Source organism: Delphinus delphis, chromosome 15 (assembly GCF_949987515.2).
Source record: "Delphinus delphis chromosome 15, mDelDel1.2, whole genome shotgun sequence".
In the NCBI taxonomy this organism is placed as follows: Eukaryota; Metazoa; Chordata; class Mammalia; order Artiodactyla; family Delphinidae; genus Delphinus; species Delphinus delphis.
This window is the reverse complement of record NC_082697.1, coordinates 12154256-12167420: the sequence shown is the minus strand read 5'-3', so window position 1 is coordinate 12167420 and position 13165 is coordinate 12154256. Positions and strand designations below refer to the sequence as shown.

Here is a 13165-nt window from a genome sequence, read left to right as displayed (position 1 = left end):
AGACTGTTTTTTCCCCACTGAATTGTTCTGATAGCCATGTTGCAAATCTCTTGACCATAAATATGAAGATTTATTTCTGGATTCTCAGTACTGTTCCACTGATCTATATGTCTCTCTTTATGCCAGTACCACACTGTCTTGATTACTGTAGTTTTGTAGTAAGTTCTGAAATAGGGAAGTATGAGTCTTCCAACTTTGTGCTTCTTTTTTCAAGTCTATTTTGGCTATTCCATGTCATTTACATCTCCATATGAATTTTAGGATCAGCTTGTCAGTTCCTGCAAAGATGTCAGTTGGAATTTTGATAAGGATTACATTGAATTTATAGATCAATTTGGGGAGTATTGCAAACTGTGCCCTTTTGTAACCTCTGGCTTCTAGGGAGGGTTGTGGTCTATTCCTAGAGGGCTCAACAAATATAAAATCCTTAATTATGGGGGCTTCCCTGGTGGCGCAGTGGTTGAGAGTCCGCCTGCCGATGCAGGGGACGCGGGTTCGTGCCCCAGTCCGGGAGGATCCCACATGCCGCGGAGCAGCTGGGCCCGTGAGCCATGGCCGCTGAGCCTGCGCGTCCGGAGCCTGTGCTCCGCAACGGGAGAGGCCACAACAGTGAGAGGCCCGCGTACTGCAAAAAAAAAAAATCCTTAATTATATCTAATAATCCCTAATTATTTTAGGCAACATGTTCAATAAAAATTTCTAGCATTCCATACCTATTTCTATGGTTTTTCCCTTCACATTTGAAAACACAGTTGTCAATCTTATTAAAGTTAATTAATCACCTGATGAGGCTAAAGATGCCACTTGGGCTTTGCTTAACAATTTCTTTCTTTCAGTGAGTATGTTTTGAAACTCACACCTTCTATCACGTGCACTACAGTTTGATTTTCTCATTTTCCAATTTCTTTATAAAATAAAAAGAGGACAGTGCAATCCTGTAGTGAAATAATTGGAGAAGTACAAACTCCTGTTCATGCAATGAAGGCAGTACTGACAAAACTGACACTCTGGCCAGCAAAGCCTGCCGTCATGCAAGAGCTCAGCATATTCTTTCACCAGCCAGTGAGCAGAGTCTAAATGGAAAACATTTCCAGGTATTGAGGAATGAAGTGTACCTTATAGAGAGGAGGACTTCTGGAGAGTTATGATGATCTCTGTCTAATACCACAGTGTCCAAAACCATTCCATCTTCTTTACTTAGCTCTCTTATCCTCCCCTCTCTAGCAAGACACGCTGGATGCAGATATCCATATAGAGACAGAGGACCAGGGCATGTATAAGTGCATGTCTTCCCAGCACCTCTTCAAGCTCTTAGACTGCTTGCAGGAGTCCCATTCATTCTCAAAGGCCTTCAACTCCAACTACGAGCAACGGACTGTCCTATGGCGAGCAGGTAAGGGAGGAAGCACAGCAGATGAGACAGGTGGTCACACTGGTCACTGTCCTAAAACATTAAAGCCTTTGGAAAATTCCTGGCATGGTACACACAGCTGGAATAACTTACCAGATATTTCATGCTTGAGGGAGAGAGAAGGGAAATTTCATCCTAGTACCAGGAATATTGTCTGGCACACGGGAGACTCTCAGTAAGTATTTGATGGAAAAATGAATTGGGAGAGTTTAATTGATCTAGCAAGGGCAAGAAATTTTATTAGGTTAAGATTGTACAATTAGGGACTTCCCTGGTGGTCCAGTGGCTAAGCCTCCGCACTCCCAATGCAGGGGGCCCGGGTTCAATCCCTGGTTGGGGAACTAGATCCCACATGCATGCCGCAACTAAGAGTCTGCATGCCACAACTAAGAAGCCCGCATGCCACAACTAAAAGATTCCACATGCCTCAACTAAGACCAGGCACAGCCTAAATAAATGTATGTAAAATTAAGTATGATGATGTAAAAAGTGTGGTCATCTAGGAGCAACAAAAGCATTCATACATTTTTTTGAGGCTTTTAGGGGTTTTCTCTCCCACCTGTACAAGTAAATATATAAGTCCTGGAAGTGAGTGATATGTGTGTGTGTGTAGACACACATGTATGTGCAGGGGTGGTGGTAGGAGTCTCATTTTGTGAACTGTGTACAAAAGTGATACTTTATATAATTCTTGTATTGTTACCAATTACTTGAATTTTCCACCCAAATGCCTGTTTTAATCCATAATTTTAAAATGTCATTTTTCTCTATATCTTTAAACTATCTAGGTATTTTATGTCTTTGCCTATAATAAGATTTTGCTTAGGGACTTCCCTGGTGGTCCAGTGGTTAGGACTCTGCACTTCTGCTGCAGGGGGCACAGGCTCGATCCCTGGTCAGGGAACTAAGATCCCACATGCTGCGTGGCACGGCCAAAAAAAAAAAAAAAAAAAGATTTTGCTTATAAGAGTGGTTTACACATCTCTGTGGCAGATTGGTATTGCTTTGTTTAAGAAAACTGTTCTTCAGGGATGAGATACAGAGGAAAGGATACTTATGGAAGATTGTTCTGGCTGATGTGTGTGGGATGGATTGGCAGAGGGAGAAGAGATGACAGAGACGCACTGAGGAGCTATTTCAGGAGCTGCTGTGCAGTTTTCATCTAGGGCAGTGGTCCTTATTTTCAAATGATAAAATGCTCTAATGGAGGGTCTAATTTGGAAGGCTAGAAAAATAAAATAATTATCATGTTGGTTCTCAAAACAAAAACAAAACGTGTTCTTATATGTGGTTTGTGAAAAAAATCTAGCAAGTCAGAGACATTCTAGAATTCTTAAAAGCTGTTACACTTGAGAAGATGAAATGAATGGCTTCACCAGCCAGTGAGCAGAGTCTAAATGGAGAACAACTCAGGGTGTTGAGCAAAGTGTGTCTTGTGGGGAGGATGAGATGTCAGGGCTGCCTCGTCTGGTATCACAATTGAGCCGTATTAAAAATGTGAGATCTTTCGGTATTTCCTAAAGTAACTCAATTAGTTTCCCACGTGATTTCTCAGCATTACCCTGGAAGTGTGCACTATTTATACAACTATATCTGATCTCCAGGTTTTAAGGGCAAGTCTAAACCCAACCTTCTAAAACAAGAAACCAGCAGCCTGGCCTGTTGTTTGAGGATCCTGTTTCGAATGTATGTCGATGAGAACCGCAGGGATTCCTGGGAAGAAATACAGCAGCGACTTTTAACGTAAGAATGATTTCTGATTAAATTTCTTACCTGTAATACACAGATGCTTCATAACAATACTGTGATTTGAAAAGAGTAGGAGAAAAATACCTATATGCTGACACCCTCACCAACTGTTTTCCTTTTTGTTTTTTCATCCTATCTGGTTCTTCTATTTCACTTTTCTTAATGCCCTGAAGAGGGCAGGGCCTCATTTCTTCCATTCAACGTTGTTTAAAGCACAGAAACGTAGGCAGGGAAAAGTGCTCTGAGCTCAGAGTCATCCAGCCTGGATTGAAGTCCTGACTGGGTCCTCTTTAGAGCACTGTCAGCTCTAACATCCCACCATTGCTTCTTCCCCAGAGGAACATATTAGAATCGTGTGGGTACCAGGATGTACTTACTTTGTGTGGAAATGCAGCAGTGGGCCGGCAGTGGATGGCATTGAGAGAGCCCCCTGCAAAGAACTAGATCTTTGCCACCCAGTTTCTTGGGCAACTGTGAGCAAGATGCTGTGTCTAAGCCCCCTTTCGCTCCTTTAAGATTTGAAAACATTAACATGCAGTGCTGGCAAACACGAGATAAAGACGCTCACTCTCCAATTTCTGGAAATCAGCGGGCATTATATATATATCAAGAGCCTTAAAGGGTTCAGTCTCTTTCTTTGACTCAGTAATCCACTGTTAGGGAATCAGCATTCCCACACAGAACATTCATTGCAGACTTACTTATAAAGAGAAAACACTTAAAGCAGCTCAGCTGTGGAATGGATAACTACATTGTGGTATATCCTACGATAGAATATTATGCAGCCTTTAAAAATGAAGTTTTGGGGAGTTTCCTGGTGGCCTAGTGGTTAGGATTCTGGGCTTTCACTGCCGTGGCCCAGGTTCAATCCCTGGTCAAGGAACTGAGATCCCACAAGCTGCACAGCGTGGCCCCCAAAAAATAAAACTTTTTTTAAAATGAAGTTTTTTAAAAATAATTTTCCTTGATGTGGGAACATTCTCATAATACAAGTTTCACCACAAAAAAGCAGGATGTGAAACCATATATACTTGTGGTTTTTCAGTAATGTTTTTTAAAAATCACAGACAAAAAAACTGGAATATTTCCTATTCCAGAATATTGTTATGTGTCTCTTAGGATGATGGAATTATGGGAATTTTTTTCTCTTCTATAATTTTTTGCACTTTTCAGTCGTCTTGCAATGAGAATATATGACAAGTCATAAACAGAAAAATGAATTAATTAAAGAGGACATCAGCAGCTCATTTCAATTTACATCAAGCCCAAAAGAGAACTACCTACATAGTCTCATAAAGTTTCTCTAAAGGAGATACATAAATGTTTTTAGCACAACATGTTTTAAAAATAGCCGTTGTGTGCGACGTGGGAAAAGAAAGACAGTTCATGGTTAACTGTGGGTAACAGGCTCTTGTGCTGATTGTGCTGCAAACCCTGATTGAGCCACGTGCCAGGCCTGCACTGGACTAACGTTTAATGTACTTGCTTCATTTCATCTTCACAGCAGCCCCTTGAGTTTGGTACAGTTATTTATTCCCATTTTACAGCTGAGCAAACTGAGGCTCAGGGATTTGTTCAAGATGGCACAGCCAGAGCAGGTGTTCACTAAATACTCATTGCAAGAATAAAGAGTGCTTGGGACTTCCCTGACGGTCCAGTGGTTAAGACTCCATGCTTCCAGCATGTGCAATCCTGTAGTGAAATAATTGCTGGTTGGGGAACTAAGATCCCACATGCTGCACAGCGCAGCCAAAAGATTTTTTAAAAATAAATGAATAATAAAAGAATAAAGAGTTCTTCACTCCAGTGAAATGTGAGATGTTCCTCTTTTATTTGACATCGCCCCCCGCAACCCCCCTCTGATTCTTCTAGTGTGTGCAGCGAGGCGCTGGCCTATTTCATCACGGTGAACTCTGAAAGCCATCGGGAGGCGTGGACAAGTCTCCTGTTGTTACTTCTAACAAAAACCCTCAAAATAAACGATGAAAAGGTATAAACAAGTAATGTCTCCACAGGGATTTGGGTTGGCTTTTCATTGAGACTTTGAAGTAACTACTTTCCTCATTCTTCCAAGGATGGTTACATAACTAGCACCATTCTAGATGCATCAGAGAGAAGTTAATTAATTACAAACAATGGGCGCCTGGGGTTATTGGGGCTTTTTCTCTCAAAGAGCCTCAGTGGAGAAAGGCTGAAGTTGAAGCCAGGCAGGTTGCTGTTAAACAGCTACCGTAATTTTCAGTGTGGCTTTGTTGGAAGGGAGGGTTGAGATTGTGAAACACTGGTTTAGAACTGGAAACTTGATTTACTAAAATGAAAGTTGACTTTGGTAGCAAGGTTGTCCCCAAATAGTTTGTGTTAGGAGTTAAATATAATTAAAAGAAGTTTTAATTTACAAACTTTTTGCACTTATTTTCTAATAACCAGAAAAAGCACCAATATTATTTGCAAGAAGTTCCAGGGTGAGATGAATACTTTTGAAAAACTAGTGCCAAAAAATAGTTCCATGTCTAATTTTCTCTCTCTGTTTCTCCCACCTCAAGTTTAAAGCACATGCTTCAATGTACTACCCCTACTTGTGTGAAATTATGCAGTTTGACCTGATTCCTGAGCTCCGAGCAGTTCTGCGGAAGTTCTTCCTAAGGATAGGTGTTGTGTATAAGATATGGATTCCAGAAGAGCCATCCCAGGTACCAGGGACCCCATCACCAGTATGGTAGCCCTGGCCCCTCCGGGCCACTGCTGCAGCTCTGCAGCACTATCACCTCGCCGCCTCTGCCTGGCACATCTCGGGAAGGGTCAGACCGTAGAAAGTCAGCATCCTGGAGCTCAGCGTGGCCTGGATAAAGATGGTTCCATCAGAGTCCCCGACTGAGGCATTGTGGTGTTTCCCTAAACGGTTGCGCACCCAGTTAACACAGTAGGTGGGGAGTCTGTCTCATCTCTGTCATTCCACTTTACCAGTTGAACTGCCTGTCACATCTGTCATTGCACTTGCCGTCATTCTCAAGCAAAGTCCCACGATTGGCTGTAGATGTTCCGTCAGAGGAAGTCGCTCTCCTTGAAGATACTGAGCATAGCTGTATAGGTTCGTGATTATTAGAGAGTATGTTAATAAAATTTCTTGTAACGGCTAAGTGCCACCTAAAATATGCTGGGATCTTTTGTTGTTTGAGTGTGCTAGAGAAGTTTGAGTGTTTTTGTCAGTTGTGAGTCAACTGTAGTTATATTAGTTTGGGGAAAGGTAGGGGGAAAAGGGTTGGGTTTTTTGGTTTTTTCTGTTTCGTTTGTTAACGTCTGGGTGATTTTTAAAGCATTTGACAAAAAAGATATTACTGAGGATTTGATTGAAGGCAGAGTTTAGTAATTAAGTTAGAATTAAGAGCTTGCAAGTTTTAAAAAACAAATGTAGTGCCTCCTGGCTCTCCCTGTTTTAGTAACTGGGGGAGAAAAAGTCTATAGGAAAAAGTCAACAATTGAATGAAGATGATTAGTCTTCAATGAAGTAAGTATTTGTGGAGGGGTATTAAAATTTCCAGAATACATTGTCCATCTAATATATGAAGCAGTAACAAAGTGAAGTAGTAATTTAAGAGAATTAATTTATATCTGAGTAACCCTTTCCTTTGTACCTCGGGACAGTGAGTGTACCAGTGGCTAGTGTCCCTGCTTGGGCACAGTCCCCACGCAAGGTCCCTCCAGAGAGAGGGGCTGGGGGCTCTGCGTGAGAAGGGTGGCTCCTGTGAGCCTCCCCCAGCCACGTGTCATGGGTTGAACCCGAGCAGACCTGTGCTGTTGTGGGCCAGCACAGCTGACCATGACCTTGGCAGGAGATGGCCTGTGTTCAGTGCTTCCATTAATTTGAACCAAGGAGCTGAATTCTTTGGAAGGGTTAGATTCTGGGGTCCCTATCACGTTAATGACGGTGCAATACTCTCAGCTGCAGGAGAACTGAATTCTGGTGCAGCTTGTGTAAAAGCTGGCGGTCTAGGAATACAGCCCAAGGCCTGCAAGCAGTAGATTTGGGAGCTGAATTTTATTCTGAGTCAGTGAGAAAGAACACAGGCTTCATCTCTGCCCTCTCATCCCCTGCTCACCGAGAGCAGCACTCAGCGTTAGAAGCGTTGCAGAGTTATTAACGCGTGGAGACTGCTCCCTACGCCCTGTAGTCCTGTAAATTGGGTTGTATTGATGTCAACTCTGGTGCCTTAGAAGTTAGTAAGTTGGGAACCTATCTAAACAATCGGATAGTTTTTCTTTAGAGAGAAGGATTTCTGGTGCTTTTGTTTACTAAGAGACCGATTTCTTACATTTTTTGTGTTCTAACGGCCTTGAGCAATGTTTGGTTTTGGCCAGCTGTAGTACTCTGTCTACTTTCTTCTTTCCTCAAAAGTGTTTTAATTTCTCTACCAAAGAAAAAAAAGAGCAGGTTTAGGTTTTTACATTATTTACATACATGAGAGAAGAGGGGCTACGGAATTTAGCAGGAAAGGACCTGCTAAATATTTTACTGTGAATGGAAAAGGTTAGCACGTTTGACATCCTGGTCCTGGAATCCGTTACATCTTTACCCTGAAGCATGGACCCCACACGCTGAGACGTCCTCGCTGGTACTGTGGTGGTCACAGCCTCCGCAAGTCAGCCGTCTCCATTGACATTTGCACTAAAGGTATAAATGTGGAGCATGCGGGTTTGTTCATACTTACATTTCCTGTCCAGCTGCGTCCCTAGGTGGAGATTTTTCCTTTCCTTTTGAGGTTCTCATGTGACGTTTTCTTCACCGAATGTGACTGCAAGACTTCGCCCGTGTGTCCCTGCTTCTCCTTCATTTTTGCCCCCTCTCGCAGAGTAGGAAATACGTAAGCACGTTTTGTCACTTCCCGAAACATTCAGGTTTGAATTTCTTTTCAGCTGTGTTTTTTAAAAGATTCTATATTCTGAATAAGGCATTTGAATTGTACCAGCATAGACCTTTTAGAGACTGGATGTAAAACCATTTAGGGTGATTTTTCTTGTCGGTACAGAGGAAATCCCTTACTTCAGTAGTAAGTCATTCAACCTAAGTTCTCTTTTGTGATGAATCTATTCTAGCTCACGGTGAACATGGCTTGTGCCACTCACACACCAGTGAAAGGGGTGTGGTGACCCTGCAGCACTGGGCCAGGGGCCATTCATTCACAGGGTTATGGAGAAGAGCGACACATTTCCAAGGCCTTATTTCTTTCTCAGCATGCTTTAAGTGTTGATTTTTTGTGCTGAGTCTCTGGAGAAGTTTTTGTTTGTTACAGCACTGCTGCTTTGAGCAGTTTTGTTTTTCTTTGTTGCCCTTTAGGGAGATCACCAGCTTTGGCATCTTAACAACAAACGGTGGATGGGAAATTTTATTTCTAATATGCATCTTTACACCTCAAATACACCTTTTCCCTGTTACTCCTCACATACAAGCAAAGAACACACATAGTGGAAATTGTATAATAATATCTGGAAACAACATTTTCCTCTGAGAGGTGACTTTTGTACAAAATGCAAAAAAAAAGAAAAACCCCTAAACTTTCTCGTCATTCTTTTGTGATTATGGCTATACATTTAGTAGTCTTTATAGTTATTAAAGGAACCTGCTGACAAATGCAGTATGGCCATCTCATTCAGACGTTTGTTGTTATGATGCAAATGGGTATTGGTTTAAATAGAAGCTGGATCCTTAATACTGCATTTTCTGAATTCTGTTTTAGTATTTGTGTTAAAGTAGATATAGCTTGAACTCATATGAAATCTTGGAGTTTTGCTATTGGCAGCTTTGTAGTTTGGGAAACAAAGAAACCAAAGCTGAATATTTAAAAGAATGACTATATATGGAAATCCTTGCTCTCAAAAAAAGACACTCATCGAAAGTGTAGTTTTTCTCAGTGTTCTAATTTTTAAAAAATTTTATCTGCATATTTGCATCAAATATTTCTTTATGTGCAAATGTATGTTTTACCTCCTTAAAAATGCCTAAAAGTTAGTTAATAGCTTCTTTTGTTTAATCTATACACGATGATTAAGTGCATTTAATATTGGTAATTTAATGAAAAGCATTCCTTGCCCAATGGATGTATACATTTTTGAAAGAATAAGCAGAATTATATAATACGAAATGCTATGTAAAGTTTTCTATGTAAAAATATTATGTATAATACTGTTAAAATAAATATCCCATGCTTTAATCAGGTGGTAAATCAATAAAGTTTTAAAAAGTAAAGCTGCTTTTAATGTAGTAATTAATGTATATCAAGCCATTATTTATATCAAACTTAATAATGTATATCAAGTTTTGGGTTAGTTTGTTCTTGTGGCAGGTATTGGTGGTCAAATTTGGTCTTTATGTTTAACTATTATAATTATTAATGGGAGAATATTAATTGTGGGTTTTAATTTTTTTAAGTAAAATTCCCTTCATTCACTGTCCTCCCCCCTGTGAAAGGGAAGAATATCCAGTTATGAGGTCATGAGAAGATTCTTATTTATCTCATTAATTAGTTTGACCAGTGGGTTAGTTCCCAAGAAAGACAGACATCTCCTCCTGCTGGCACTGAAGGCGAGATCACAGAGGAAGACTCACAGGTAAGCCAAGTGGGCACTGAGCCGGACACGATTCTGAGGTTCACACGGGGAGCTGGCCTAGGAAGACAGTGAGCTCTAACCTTGCCTTTCCTGCCTCCAGGTGCAGAATCCACTCCTTCTGAAATATGTAAAGTTGTAAATCATGATTATATTTAAAATAATCCACTGCTGGGAATTCCCTGGCGATCCAGTGTTTAGGACTCCACACTTCCACTGCAGGGGGCATGCATTCGATCCCTAGTAGGGGAACTAAGATCCCACGTGCCACGCGGCACGGCCAGAAAAAAAAAAAAAAAATCCACTGGTGAAATTGACTAATACATGGTTGTCTTTATTAATTCACTGGTATAAAACATCTCTCTCTGGTGCCACATTTCAGGTGCTTCCAGGGAAGAACAAAGGGACAGTGCTTTCTTTTGGAAAAGTTTTCTGAAGTGTCTTTATCTCTTCAGAGCAGATAGTGCCTGAGTTTTATCTAGAGCAGTGGTTTTCAACCTGCTGTCAACCAGTGGTTTTCAGTTCTGCCCCCAGGGAACACGGGGGACACTTGGCAAGGTCTGAAGACATGTTTGGTTGTCACAACGGGGTGGGAGTGGCTGTGCTACTGGCATCTAGTGAGTAGAGGCTAACAAACAGCCCGACCCCCTGCCCCACAAGGAATAACCCAGCCCCAATGTCAGTAGTGCCAAGGTTGAAACACCCTGAACTAAAGTGACTTCTTTCTTCTGAGTAACAGGGCTCCTTCAGCATGTGTTACAGGACCTAAAAGTCCCTTTGTGGCAGATACTTTCAGCTTTCTTTGGCCTTCCTGTTAAAAAAAAAAGTCTCTTCTGCTCGCCCCTACGGAGGGCATGCTGAGGTCACTGGTTAGGGAAGGGCCAGCTCCACCTTACTTCAAGTGCTACTTATTTAAGCTTTTTTTAAAATTAATTTTTATTGGAGTATAGTTGCTTTACAATGTTCTGTTAGTTTCTACCGTACAGCAAAGTGAATCGGTCATACGTACACATATATCCCCTCTTTTTTAGATTTCCTTCCCATTTAGGTCACCACAGAGCATTGCGTAGAGTTCCCTGTGCTATACAGTAGGTTCTCATTAGTTATCTGTTTTATGCATAGTAGTGTATGTGTGTCAGTCCCAATCTCCCAATTCATCCCACCCCCCCCCCCAAGCATTTTGAAAGGTAATTTTAGCATCATTCTGCATTTGTACCCTGCCAACAGACTGGAACACATTTTAGGCAAAAGTACGTTTCCTTTTTCAGAGGACCAGAGTGGTTCCCCGGAATTTTTGCAAACCTGTGTAACATGCCTGTTGTCCAGTTTAAGAAATCTAAGTTGTCCTTGGGTTAGTGATTTGTATCACATCTTAGGAGCGTCCAGCTCAGTAAATGCAGCTGCATGCCCACAGCGAGAGGAGGAGGGACAGGGACGGGGACTCCCCAAGGCTTCCGGCAAAAACGATTTCAGTATTTTTTAAAATGCCTATTTCTAGACACAAGCCAACCTTATCTGGTACTCAACTGACGATTGAGCCTCGGAGGATAATTTTATATAATAGTCAATTTTCATCTTTCCCAGAGACTCCCAGTCTTTACATGAAGCTTGTATAGCCTTGTCTCCTTTAACCTAGTTCAGATTTGCCTTAAGAATTTATCTTGATTTATGTCCAAGAAATACCCATATGTTCTAATAAACTCCTTAGCTTGAGTGAATTTGAGCTTAAATAATGGCATATTGATTTCCTTCTCCAGAGTGCATGGGTTTCTGAGAAGAGCCAAGCACCATGCTGTAGGAGAGGCCAGTGGTCAGATCATGGAAGCTGGAAGGAAGAATTCTTTTGTTCTGTTTTTTTTCATATCTTTTTTTTTTTTTTTGGAGTATAGTTGCTTCACAATATTGTGTTTATACTGTACAGCAAAGTGAATCAGCTATACCTACAATCCCACTACTGGGCATATACCCAGAGAAAACCATAATTCAAAAAGACACATGCACCCCAGTGTTCATTGCAGCAGCTATTTACAGTAGCCAGGATGTGGAAGCAACCTAAATGTCCATCAATAGAGGAATGGATAAAGAAGATGTGGTACATATATACAATAGAATATTACTCAGCCATAAAAAGGAACGAAATTGGGTCATTTGTAGAGACATGGATGGACCTAGAGACTGTCATATACAGAATGAAGTAAGTCAGAAAGAGAAAAACAAATATCGTATATTAATGCATATATGTGGGATCTGAAAAAATTGGCATAGACAATCTTATTTACAAAGCAGAAATAGAGACACAGATGTAGAGAACAAACATATGGATACCGAGGGGGAAAGTGGGGTGGTGGGATGAACTGGGAGATTGGAATTTACATATATACACTATTGATACTATATATAAAATAGATAACTAATGAGAACCTATTGTATAGCACAGGAACTCTACTCAGTGCTCTGTGGTGACCTAAATGAGAAGGAAATCCAAAAAAGGAAGAACTCTTTGTGTAGAAGGATTTGTGCTAACTTTCTGCCCTTTCGGGGTATTAGCACTGAGCAGGCTATCAATGTCATTCATTCATTAACATCAATGATGTTAATTAACATCATTTTTTAATTTATTTACTTATTTTTGGCTGCGTTGGGTCGTTGGGTCTCTTGCTGCGCGCGGGCTTTCTCTAGTTGCGGCGAGCGGGGGCTACTCTTCGTTGCGGTGTGCAGGCTTCTCATTGCAGTGGTTTCTCTTGTTGCGGAGCATGGGCTCTAGGTACACAGGCTTCAGTAGCTGTGGCACGCAGGTTCAGTAGTTGTGGCTCACGGGCTCTAGAGCGCAGGCTCAGTAGCTGTGGCGCACGGGCTTAGTTGCTCCGCGGCATGTGGGATCTTCCTGGACCAGGGCTCGAACCCGTGTCCCCTGCATTGGCGGGTGGATTCTTAACCACTGCGCCACCAGGGAAATCCCAACATCATTAACATTTATTGATGTTTACAGCACTCCAGACACCTTACTAAGTGCTTTGCCTACAGGAAGTCCTTTAAACCTCACCACAACCATATGATGAAGGTCGCGGCGTTAGATGAAGACACTGAGGCCCAAGAGGCCCACCGAGGCGGGGAATCACACCGTTGGGAAGTGGCAGAGCTGGGATTCTGACCCAGACTCTGTCTTCAGAGTACACACACCAACCACACTGCATCTCACTGCGCCGGTTGATGTGGTGGATGAGATGGGAAACCCAGCAGGGCGTCCAGCAGAATACAGTCCTGGTCTCTGAGGAGCTGATGTTCCAAGGCCTCTGTTTGTTAAGTTTAACTGCTTGGATATTACAAACACCTGAGTTAGAAACAATCATTATCAGATTTCTTACACTACCTTGGTAGGGCTATACCCTCAGAGCGTTTCCAGAC

The 13165-nt window shown here is 41.7% G+C and overlaps 1 protein-coding gene and 1 non-coding gene across 2 annotated transcripts in view; both read left to right on the top strand.

Annotated features, from left to right (window-relative positions):
• Nucleotides 1-9392, top strand: part of ARFGEF2 (ARF guanine nucleotide exchange factor 2) — a 99402-nt gene extending 90010 nt beyond the window's left edge. The window contains exons 36-39 of the mRNA XM_060033449.1: nt 1225-1393; nt 3016-3154; nt 5033-5150; nt 5704-9392. Coding sequence (XP_059889432.1) covers nt 1225-1393; nt 3016-3154; nt 5033-5150; nt 5704-5880 — 603 coding nt within the window. The 3' untranslated portion in view covers nt 5881-9392. The remainder of the gene's footprint in view (nt 1-1224; nt 1394-3015; nt 3155-5032; nt 5151-5703) is intronic.
• On the top strand, nt 2243-2315 carry TRNAR-UCU (transfer RNA arginine (anticodon UCU)). The gene has a single exon. It is a non-coding gene; the product is annotated as a tRNA-Arg (tRNA).
• Nucleotides 9393-13165: the final 3773 nt, after the last annotated feature.